The following is a 12,846-nucleotide window of genomic DNA, read 5'->3' on the forward strand; positions in this document are numbered from 1 at the left end:
AGGAAACATTTAATGATTTGTGCCTCAGAAGGGAACACTTTCTTCCTCAGCTGCAATAAAATCTCACATTATCATTGCTGATAAATAACCTTTGTAGGCAATGAGAAGCTTAAATTACCCACTAAAATTGGAGATGGAAACGCAAAGCAGGCAAATGTAAGCCTGCCATATAAACCTAAAAGTTTGTGTTGTAAAACTAAAGCATTTTAAGAGCTTTAATGTCAGTGCTCAAGCATCAAATGCCTCTGGGCATTACTGATTATCTTGTGTGTTGGTCAGACACAACAAAGTTTTCTTTTCCTCAATTAACTACCTCTCTGTCTTTCGTTTTCTTTCTGCTTTACCTAGCCAGTTTTTTCCTCTCCTTTTCTTCTTCCTCTTCCTTCTGGGCGGATGTCAGGCTCTCAGCGTCTGCCAGGTTGTCAACAGCGATGGCCAAGAAGACATTCAGTAGGATATCTGTTCATAGGGTTGAAGTTAAGGATGTTGCTTACCCATTATCACAAGCGTAGTTTGTTGCAAAACAATCCTGGCTAAAATAATTATGACTGACGTTTCTGTATATATATTTTTTAAACGGCCTTAGAAACCTGTAAAGTAGAGTATGCCATGTTAGTTGTTAATTTTATTTTGTCTTTTGTTTGTGTGTTTTTTTCACACACTTTTTCAGTTGTGTTTGTGTTCTTTAAAATAAATCAAAAAATCAAAAAAAAAAAGTTTTTTTAAATTATTAATTTTTTAAACGGACACCAGCTGCTTCATTAGAAATACTCAGTGACCTCCAGCAAAAAGTTTTGCTTGAAGGAAAACACAGCCTTCACTCTTGCACCTGCATTTAAATAGGGATTATAAATGACATCTGATTACATTTAAATCAGTTGACTTGTTTTCCATTCAACAGGTTAGAAATTAATAGTATCAAAAAGGTTTGGCAGTCAATCTTTTTCATTCATTGTCATCATTCATCATCCGTCCACCTCCCGTCAGATGCACACAATGAAGGCTGCTGTGTAGCTATTTCATGTGGGGCTCTGCTTTGGGAGGATACAGTTTCCGCAGATGAAGAGGATGATGAAGTAGATGCAGACCAGCATGCCAGGGAAAGACGGCCCGCCGTACGCCATGATACCATCGTTCATCACAGAGTTCCAGTCCTCTCCTGTTAGGATCTGTGGAGAAAGAAAGAAATGGAATACAAATCTCATCATCATAACGTAAATCTCTATTTATTGATAAAAAAGGAAGTCTAGACGACCTACAAGTCACAAGCTCAGACGGATCAATAATATTACCTGAAACACTGTGAGCAGAGACTGGGGAAAGTTGTCAAAGGTGCTCCGTCGGGTTTCGTCAAAGTTGAATTTTCCCCCAAAGAGCTGCATGCCGAGCAGGGAGAAGATGATGATGAAGAGGAAGAGCAGAAGCAACAGGGAAGCGATGGAGCGAACAGAGTTTAGCAGGGAGGCCACCAAATTGGACAGGGAGTTCCAGTATCTGGGGGAGAGACGTCCAGTTAAATTTGTTTGCATTTGCAAAAACAGATGTACATAGACACATGCAAGTAAAGGCCCACGAATCCTGCGGTCATTTGGTAAATGAACACTTCCTTGTTCGGTCACAAGAAAGTGTGGGCGACTTTGAAATGTGTGTGTTTGTGGAAGGGACAAAGGGATTCTTTGTCAGCAAAACTCAATATTAAAAATTACTATATTGACCTGGTTATTTTGAAGATTCGCAGCAAGCGTACACAACGTAACACAGAGATGCCGAGAGGGGACATGATCTTGGTTTCCACCAGAATGGTCTCAAGAATTCCTCCACATACCACAAAGCTGTCAAAGCGATTGAAGAGCGAAACAAAGTACGCCTGTGGAGAGTTAAGAGACAAGAGATATTTAGGGTAGAAGTTGGAGGAATATAAGGACAGGCATCTGCACTTCTCTTGATAATGTTAGAATAGATACAAAAAAAACAATCTTTTCCTATACTGTATAATGAATTTTGAGAAAAACAACGTTACTGTACCACCTACCTGTAGACCCAGACTGTACATCTTCAACAACATCTCACCAGTGAAGAGAGCTAGCAACACCTTGTTGGCTATGTCTAAGGACAAGGAGGAGGACAGAGAGGAGAGAAGGAAATATGAAGGAGTTGGAAAAGGGAAATGAAGATGAATAATTTAGCTTTGATATGCATAAATAGATGTATGTCAGTGTGTGTGTGTGTGTGTACTTGAATGTGTGTGTGTGTGTGTGTGTGTGTGTGTGTGTGTGTGTGTGTGTGTGTGTGAGTGTGTTTACATACCTTGCACATCAGTTAACCACTGAGGCTGCTTGTGATGTTCAGAGGCGATGGTCAGAGTGTTGAGGAAAACCAGAAAGATGACCAGCCAATAGAAAACCTGGGATTTGACTCCTAGCCGGCACTTCCTCCTACACAGCCTGTTCCACCTTCGAGAGTATCGACTGAAGAAGTAGCAGAGATTGAAAGAGAGGGATGGAGAGGTAAGGAAAGATGGGAGAGAGAAGAAATAGGGAGAGACGTGCAAAAAGAGATAAAATTAAGAGGTTGAGGAGCAGAAATGCAGGCAGGAAAGAAAAGAAAGAGGAAGGACGAGGGCCCATAATGATCAACCGAAGGAAGAGTGGAAAAAAGACAGTGGAGGAGAGAGAAAGAGAGAAAAAAAAGACTCAATTAGTATGTGCAGAGTAAAGAGATGACATCACCCCTTGGGCCATGGTTGGCTGTTGTTCGAGAGCAGAGCTGTGGAACAGTTAGTCACCCTCAAATACATTTTACACATATGAAAGACAGTATAAAGAGCTTTGTTGCAGAATGAGATATGCACCATTTGGGGGGTGGGTCGCTTTTTCTTAAGAAATGATTGAAGAAACCAATTTAAATGTGTTATATTGTGATTCATTCTTCAAGGGAAATGTCATGTTTCAAAAGAAGAACATATATTGTGTCTTGTTAGACATTAAATTAAACATATTGTTTGGTGTTGTGCTGTCTTGTTCCACAACTGAAATGTCATAATTGTACTTTTATAAAATCAAAACAACTGAAGACAGCCAGCCTTGTTTTATTCATTATCATGAAGAAGCAGAGAAGCATGAATCCCATGTTAGACTTTTACATCTTTATGTTTCATACGCATCAACATGGACACTGAGGCAGGAATCCGATTGTACAGTACATTTCTGCAATTGTTGTAAAACAATGTAAAACTGCAGGCATCCCAGCCATTAATGTAGTATTCATTGATGCTTAAAAAAAGTGAATAGAAGCAAAAAGTTAAATGCCTAGAACAATTCTGATACTGTTAAGAGAAACACTGTACCACATGATTTCACAAAAACTTAAGTAAGAAAATGTATGTATAAGACTGTGGCCAAAAAAATACTGAAATGCATGTGAAAAAGGCTCAATGACTATTAAATCATCTGTTAACTGGGACATAAGAAACGGCACAGACTGTCCAGTAATAAAAAAACAGGAGGCCTTGGAGTGTCTCCATTTGGCGAGATGTGCTTGTTGAAAACTGCTTCCGACTAGATTTTGGTGTTAGAGAGGAACACTTGACAGCTAAAGAAAGCCATAAATGGCAGTCTCTTTGACCTTGGCAGCGTGGGTATGACTAGACTATCGGAAGGGTTGTTGTCAAGCTGACATTATACTCTATTTCATGTGTGGAGTCGGCTTCCTGGCGCCAGTACTGTAATAAAGAACCTCACTGTAGACAGCGGACACTGACCAGAGTTGTTCTTATTTATCACAGAACAATTAGCTTTTATTTATAACAACTAAATGAATCTAGAGCTCCACTGGTGCCCCACAACATCCCACCTGTAATCGCAAAGTCTCGTTTAAAACAGATAACACAGCGCAACAGTTAGTGTTCTCCCTCTCTGCCTATACACAATTTATGTTTCATCAGTCTTTTACTTGAGGGTGTGAGAGTTGTTTGGAGTCAGTTATGGCACACAGTTACTTGAGACACATCTCACAATACAACAAAAAACAGACATGCATTCTTACAGTAAAATACTTTTTTTTATGTCTGTTTATCATTTGTAAAAAAGTATTGTGTATGATGTTTTATTTTTAAATAAACTATGTTATTTGTTAATATTAACATACAGAATGATGGACGTATATATCCACCAATCTCTGTACCTATTGAGTGCAATATGAAAATGACCAATTCACTTTAAAACAACAGTTCTATAAAAAATGCTTTTTTTCACAGTTACTGGAGACTTGAGTTTAGCACAAACTTAGTTTTTTTATATGAATTGAACTAACAACATAGCTTGTTAAGCTAAACTAACCGGCTGCTGTCAATACATTCATATTTAACTGTGTGGTACCAATCTTCTCATTTTCCTCTTGCCAATATAGGAAACCAGTGTATTTCCCTAAACGATGAATTTTAACGAGCAAGGTCTGAATGAAATCTTTATTTTGAACGATTAGAAGAAAAGAATAACATAAAAAAAGAGCAAGGTTTCCTATTTCCATTTTTTTTTTCTGTGCCCACTTGTACAATAGCAAACAAGCACGCACACACGCACACTTCCAGCGAGTTGACAAATTCCACAGCAGTAGTGACATTAGCAGTAGAGAGCAGGTGAATCAAAGACTATGTTTAACAACATGTACTAACCTGAACTTGGATTTGGAGATCCTATTTCTGGAACACAAAAAAACAGAATGGATTATACACACACACACAGACATGCAGACAACATGAAAGGGGTGATTTGAGAGAGATACAAGGGAATAGCTTTACTCATTATCACTAATGCCAGTCTTTTCACTGCATTCATTAATGAACAGCATAGTTATCAACAAATCACCCCCTTCAAACATTTATATACAGTGGCATCCAGTCAAAAGAAAAAAATACTGCAAGTTTGGATATTCACCAATCAGCCCTGATGTGAACAAACACATTTCATTGAATAAAAATGTCTATTGATTGTCTACCACTGCAACAACAACAGATACATACATAAAGTACTTAGGACAAGAGATTATGGAAGACATCGTCTCTGGAGAGAGAAGCGAAAAGAAAAAAGTGGAAAAAAAATGTGCTGAAGCTGTCTCAGCCAAGGGTTGTTTAATGATAACCCAACAAAGAAGTTCAAATGTTTAGTTATTTGGTGAATGCAATGACCACATCAAATGATGCACTGGTTAATGTAATCAATAGCTCCATTTGTTGCATTTGAATGACATGTTATTGCTTCTACAATACATGTAATAAATCAAAAGAGAATGTCCTGGTATCACACAAAAAAACTCTTCAGCTTTTATGTAGTTGTTGTGAGCAACTGTGTGCTAATTTGGTCGGTAAAAGCAGATGAACCGAATGACTGGCTGACTTGCCAACTGACTGAAGCAATAAAATGACTCACTGACTGACTGAATAAAATGACTGGCTGTCTGCATATAAAGGCTGACAGTACACAAGTCTCTTCTCTCTGTGTGTCCGTCTCGATTATGAGATCAGCGGGCGCCAGAGCTGCTCCGACCCAAAGGTCTGTCTCCATGGCAATATGAGGAAGAACTGACAAACACTAAAAGTCTCAAGTTTTATTCCATAATAGTGTTAGCAAATGCCTCTAGCCAAACCTGTTGCAGTCGCACAGTGGAAAGACGAGGGCTCACATTGTTCTTTTCAGTTTACCATTATAAAACAAGAAGATGAAGGTGTCCCATTGGACTTTAAAACAAAACGTTAAAAAAGTATTAATTTTAATAACAGAATATTCTGAAATTAAAATAATAACAAATTGCAGCCCTACAATGTAAGGCAAAATGTACATAACATAGAATGATACAAATGGTTAATTTGGAGTTCACAAAATTATGGTTTCACTTTCACTATAACTTCCTTTTGACATTCTGTGTGGGTTTGTAGTACATATGTCATAAGTACTAAAGACTCATTACATATCCTTCGTTAGGAGTTGCTTTGGTCTGACAGAGGACAAATTAACACAAACAACATAACAAAGACAATGTGACTGATGGAAAGCGCGAGTACAAATAAACAACAGTGTGCCATCCAAGTCTGCCTCCCGGCTATTGTGTGCCTCTGGTAAAGAGCGTTTTTGATTAACTTTGTTTTCACCTCTACAATGTGTATTTTATACTGTAACATTCCCTATTCTACTCTATCCTGCTACGTTCAAAGTGATGAACAGTTTTGTGCGTAGGTGTGTTGTCTTGTGTGTGCTATGGAGATGGCCTTCTGGGGTCACAGCTCCTGTGTGGCCTTGTGTCAAAGAAAGAAAGCAACACACTTTGTTTGAATGTTGTAAGAAAAAAAACTAAAGGAAAGAGGGGAGCAGGAGCAAGTGAGTCAGCTGTTTGTGAGCTCCCACAGGGGAGAAGGAGAATACTTCACCAGAAAACACACACGAGAGAGAGAGAGAGAGAGAGAGAGAGAGAGAGAGAGAGAGAGAGAGAGGGGAGAAACAGGGAAATAAAACTATAAGATGAAATGTAGCTATGAGGTCCTGCTTTTCTCCTTTTTGAAAAGTCCCAGATGATGGTCAAACTTTCTTTGTATCGTGACTCAAAATGCACTTAGAAACTCTTTAGGCGCTGTTTCATCTATTTTGTTTATTCATTTATACAGTACAATGCCTTCAGTAAAGAACAATTTACCAGGCCAATTTTGTGAGTACACTTATTCTTATACTTTTACACTTTGACATTGTAAAGTTCTGTGAGACAGTGATGCATTAAAACCTTTTTATAATCCAATTGGATTAACTCAATTCTGTGTTTCTTAGTTTGTGAAGGAAACGTCTTAGAACCAACTTCAGACTTCAGTGTGGTTGTTTAACTCTATTGGTGTAGGATAAATAACTTAAACCGGCCTACTTTTCCACATGATCACAGATATTCGGGGATTTTTATTTTATTTTATTGGGTTTGAAATCGAAAAAAAGACTGCCTCTCTCGTTTATTTTTCTCTTCCAAACCTCTATGAGCTTAATGAGACAGAGGTCTGGCTTTGTGAGATCAGTGAAGGACAGCGACATGCAGAGCCGCCTGTACCGTGGCCAACACTGAAGTGCTAATACAGGAGAGTTCATCCTCTCCTTAGGACTGACTGAAGGTGACCTGAGAGAGCTGAGAAGAGAATAGGTGTTTATGAGGGAAGGGTGAGGTACTTACGCTAGGCGGGTACAGCAGGTCTCCCCCTCCACGTCTCCCCCCGGGGCGTTGTCTGTGTTGACTGATTCATTCTCACTGGCTGGCATGCTCACTGAGAGACAGAGAGGAGCAAGAGGCACAGTAGAAGAAGGCAAGAGAAAGATGAATAACCAGGAAACAGGAAAATGGTTTGCACGTCCTCACTGACAACAGACGTACGTCTACACACACTTTAAAGCTACAAAGTGCACCCAGTTTTCCATGGGTAAGTACTGAGGAGCTGTACTGGACCCTGAGTCAGAAAATAAAAATCTGATTTCTATTTGATCATACAGTAATATAACAGATATGATAGGATAGATTTCCACTTCTAAACCAAGGGATTGCTACACTCCTGGTGAATTAAAACGTATCAAAACCCCTTTGTAGTCTATTAGCTCACAGATTTGAGAGAAAAGACATGCTGAAGGTTGTGGGTCTTTGGTCTGCAAAGCATACACAACATAGCGGTATACTGTATGTTCGATCTTTATGCAGCCAAGGATTTACAGAAGTACCTTCAAATTAAAACTTGACATCTGAAAATGTACTCCCTGCTCCAAAGGTTTTTGTGCAGATGAGTAAACAGGTAAGAGAGCTTAATAAGCCCAATAGAGACAGCAAATGTGTCACTTTGTCCTATTCTAAAGTGTAATGATGTGTAACGGTGGAAGATGAATACCAGGAAGAGACTGCTGTAGAGGAAGGACAGGAGTAATATGAATTGGCAGTTAAGGATGGAGAAGTGTAGGAAAGTAAAAAGGAGGGGGAATATACAAAAAAAACAGAGTGGGGTCGAGGGTATAGTAATAAAAGCACTGAAGGAGGTATGGATGGAGGGAGAAAAAAAGGGATATATGTGGGTATGGTTGGTTGGTTGACAGACTGATGTAAAATGATACACAGCTTTTTATTGCTTCTGTCAGTCTTTGCCTGCCTTCGGGAATGTGCTGCGCTCACTTCACTGTCACCTCAAACACTTATTGTAAAACCCTCTGGGTACCAGAATCAGATACTGCATATGAATCTCAATCCATCTTGTGTTGAAGTAAGATATCCAGCTCGCAACATTCCGCTTAGCTCTAAGACCTTTTTTTTTAAATCCTTAGTAACATACTATTAAGATTTAAATATATTCCTCAAAAGTGATATTAGAAATACGAAGCTTTTCATTCAATTGCGATTTTTCATATGAGCTCCATTAATGCAGTATACATCTACTCTTTGTTGAAAAATTGCTTGTCAAACACATTTTACAGCCCTGACTTTGTCCCCCTCTACATTCCTACTGACATTTTCAATAGTGTTCCATGCAGGTTTGCAAATGGGAAATCTACCTCAGGTTCCATTAAAAAATGTACAAATCGTGGCAAATGTCTAGCTTGTGTACAAGCTACAGTATACTTTGAATAAAGATAAGTAAATAAAGCTGCCAAATAGCCAATCAAGTAAAGCAAACAAAAGAAAGCAAGCACGCAAGCAAACATGCTTGCTTGCTCTCTCTCATCATGCAGTGGATCATCCCGAGATAAAGTAGGCTGCAGACACAAAGCCATCTCTCAATACAGATCCTGCGTGATAACATAAAACCAGAAAATATTTTTTTTGCAATTGATTTGATATAAATTAGTGAATAAGTTTAGCAGTACTCTTGGTTAAACATATTTTTTTCTAAATCCTGAGCTGGTTTGTTAGCACTTAGTTAAATTAAAACATCAAAGTAAGCTACAGTGGATGTTGATGGATGAATTCTATGTTGTATAGATCAGGGACGGTCTCTGTGAACATTAAGGCCTCTGCTATGCTACTTAGTTTAAAGCACTCAGGGCCCTTCCAGTCTCTCCTGAGGCTAAAGCCTTTCAAATATAAAACCAGCCTGGTGCCTTCTCCTCAATGGAGCTCTGAACTAGTTTAATACCTATTGTTAGAGTAAACCCCAAAGACCAGACCATTGAGAGAAGGAAGGAAATTAAACAGTAAGAGAAGGAATAAGGAGCATGGAAGGGAATGAGAAATAGAAGGAAGGGTCAAACTTTTTTTCAACAGAAAATAGGGATTCATTCATTCTTACCAATGTTGGCAAGTGTGAATATGTTAAAACATTAAATAATAGTACAGGAAAAAAGAAAATTCCACCATAGTCAGTCACCTCCAGAAGTCATTTTCAAGCAGTCCAAATTTCCGGTACCAAACACCAAACGAACCGAAAATGACGTAAAATCCTGGGTCAAATACTAGTCTAAACAATCGCAGCGTGAGGTTTTTCATGCAATCTTTATTTAACAGAGTGTAATATTTCGAATTTTAGTCTTAAATGTTTCTCACTAGGCAGTTGTCAAATTTAATTGGGGGCATTTTAAAATGACCTATACACAGCTTCTTACCATGTTAACACTGTTAATCAGTGAAAATAAGTATCAATATCTTACATTTTTACTCAACAATATTCAAAGTGCCTTGTGAAAATTCTAAAAAAGGCTAAAATTCTAATATCTGAAATATTGTATTTCTCTGTTATCTTTTATTGTCAGAGGTAGCATGGCTAGCAACAATACGGAGGGATTTTAGGGAAAGGAATCTGAAACAAGGAGAGGACTGTGCATCACAAATTTGACACATGTTTTGAGTTGTCATGTACACAGTGTGTAAACCACACTCCAGTGGTTTTCTGTGATGACACTGTCCTCTTGGTTTTAACTTTCAGACATGTCAGGCAGATGGGAACTGTTTCCTTTCCTATGAACCTATAAAAGAAATAAGTAGCTGCATCTCAATACAGAAAAGTTGTTTCTCCTCCTTGTCTCCTTATTCATTGTGCTGATCGTTTTCTCCTTTTCAATTATTCATGACTATGCACACGTTCAATGTTTTAATGCATTGAAGACATGTTATTTTGCTACCAGCAGGTAATTGGTAGCAAACATCCAATTCCCAACTGCCAACAAATATTGATAAATGTGGGATTAAGATAAGATTACTGTGTGATTCAATGAAAGGATTACAAAAGGGGCAACAAAGATTACGAGAATAAACTACTTTCAAGTGTTGAGAGGCAGCCACTGCCCCATTAGCTTTGAATCTCTGGAGGGGGCAGAAAAATATGCATACTCCAATGCAGGGGAAGAGGAAAGGAGAGGAGGCAGTCCGCTTGCATGTCTGGAATCAGGTTTCCAATAATCTATAACTAGTAATGGACCATGCAGACGCACACGCCTTACGAAGGAAAGCCGCATTTCTCTTCACGGCTCCACGCAGTGTATGAAAACGATGGTTCTTACCTGGGGATAGAGAGCATGGCTCAGCAACACACACACACACACACATGGATATACGCAAGTAAGCACAACCAGCACAAATGAGTTAATGCACACAAACTCACAATACAGTACATAACCCCTGGCAAGGAACATGATTGCTTCTACCGAAATGACATTCCCTCGTTACAGTCACACCTCATTTCATTATTCCATCTATAACCATATTTTGAGATGTATTTTAAGTATGGCATTATTTGCATGGAATACCACACTTGTACTATTTAGTCTTTTCCTCTCTGCACCATTGCCAACCTTACAACCTTAACAGAACAGAGTGATGGAGAGAAAATAGAGAGAAAGAAAGAATTAATTGTGAGGGTTCATATTCTAGAAAGTTGAGGAGGTCAACCTTCAATGGCCGGTTGCTCTGTTGTTTTTACTCTGCACTATACAATACAACACATCTGTGCATCCCATTCTCCTTCCACAGCTTTTGCTTTCTGTCCACTTCACCCCTTCCTCTCAAACTATTTGAGCCTTTACATTCATCAGAATTCTCCTCTATACTGGGGGTTTATTCTTGTTGTTGAATTCTGCTAATTTATTGAGTGGGTCAAGAACTACATACACGGATATGAAGTATGAAATCTAGCAAACATTTAGTCTACATACAAACACATGCACTCATATAGTGGATAATCATACTATTATCCATCTAAAATATTCAATCACTGCACAAGGATTGTTGAGGGATAGACTGAACTATATAGACGTTAATGATGAATTGAAACCAGCTTCTTGGGTGCCACCATGTACAAAAGCGCACTTAAGAAACAACTTACAAAATTCATATTCTTAGGGTAATACAAATAGCAGTACATCTAAATAAGAAGAAAAAATACATTGGGCTATACATTCAAAAAGAGATGGGATGATGACCACATGTTGTATGATATATTTAGATAAAATACTTTAATTTTTTCTTTGTACACCATTTTATGACCATTATCATCACAATAACCAACATCAAACAATGGAGCCAGCCAATCCAAATCCACATTATCCATATTGTGATTCATACATTATTGAATTGTTGGATCACAATGATGCATGTTATCATACATCATGGTAGAAGGTGGAAAAGCGTAGTTTCATTGTGAGACAAAAAAACAGACAACAGAACACTCTTCCATCAAAACGGTTTGAAATACGCATATACTTTTAAAAAGGCAAAGCGTTAAATCCATTGAAAAGAATTTTTGGAGAATAGCAGCAAAAGGCAAGCTACACTTCCAACCCCTTTACTGACTCATCCCGACAACAATAACCATGGAATGTACCTTATGGTGTTTTTTTATTAAATTATGTTTTAGTGCTATTTTAAAGCATTTAAACTTTGCTAACGAAGCCCTGACATGTTCCTCCCAAGTGCCAACCTCCAGATCCTCCTGGTGGGTCTTGAACCAAAGCAACCTCTTTATGAAATTTGAATATAAAAACATCCATGATGACACGGGACTATACATGGAAACACATGTCACAAAGACACACGACAGAAATGCAGACATACCGTCTTGAGAGTCAGCAGAGTGACTGAACCAGGCAAGCTTACTGGTTTTCTTACCCAGGTGGGCTGGAGACACTCCTACCACAGACAGCAGTGGCAGGATGCACGACAACAACATGCAAGAACAAAATGGCAGAGGGTGAGCGCATGCAGCACACACATACACACACACACACACACACACACACACACACACACACACATACACACATACAGTATGTCCCTGAGAAGACAGGAAACACACAAACAAATGTGCAGAGGAAACAAATACACCACAAACAAATTAAATTAAATTAAATAATAACACTCCATTCACATCACATCATGTATCATCTTGGAGTGTGTGTAAGTGTTGGTCCTGAGTTAGAACGCACAAATGCTCCTGACGCATGCACACTCACTCAAGCTGATACTGAAAACAGTGAAAATCAATAAAGTGAATGAAATCTACTACTCTTAAAAACAACCACCCGGAACATACAATGGCACACACCCACCCACACAATACGTATTTGTCTTCATGTGAAAACAGTATCACGTCATACATCACAATGTATGGTCATGATGATTGAGAGACACACAGAAAGATGTGTGCAGTCTCTGTATGATGAGTGTGTGGTCACTACAAGTCTGACTCCTTCGTGATGTGAAATCCCATCTGTTCGCTGTCCCACATACCCTTTTTGTCTCCGTTTCTCACACACACACACACACACACACACACACACACACACACACACACACACACACACACACACACACACACACACTCTCAAACAGCCACCCTCTACTTATTTCTATCCC

General features: G+C 38.7%; 1 protein-coding gene across 1 annotated transcript in view; it reads right to left on the reverse strand.

The window, feature by feature from the left end:
• Positions 1-12,846, reverse strand: part of cacna1c (calcium channel, voltage-dependent, L type, alpha 1C subunit) — a gene marked incomplete at its 5' end in the record, with an annotated part of 185,599 nt that overhangs the window by 33,749 nt on the left and 139,004 nt on the right. Inside the window, 8 exons of the mRNA XM_080051210.1 lie at positions 345-459; positions 1,049-1,169; positions 1,293-1,494; positions 1,716-1,867; positions 2,033-2,106; positions 2,308-2,468; positions 4,673-4,699; positions 7,201-7,291. Of these exons, the coding sequence (XP_079907336.1) occupies positions 345-459; positions 1,049-1,169; positions 1,293-1,494; positions 1,716-1,867; positions 2,033-2,106; positions 2,308-2,468; positions 4,673-4,699; positions 7,201-7,291 (943 nt within the window). The remainder of the gene's footprint in view (positions 1-344; positions 460-1,048; positions 1,170-1,292; positions 1,495-1,715; positions 1,868-2,032; positions 2,107-2,307; positions 2,469-4,672; positions 4,700-7,200; positions 7,292-12,846) is intronic.

This window comes from Ammodytes marinus, assembly GCF_949987685.1.
Source record: "Ammodytes marinus genome assembly, chromosome: 22".
Lineage (NCBI taxonomy): Eukaryota > Metazoa > Chordata > Actinopteri > Uranoscopiformes > Ammodytidae > Ammodytes > Ammodytes marinus.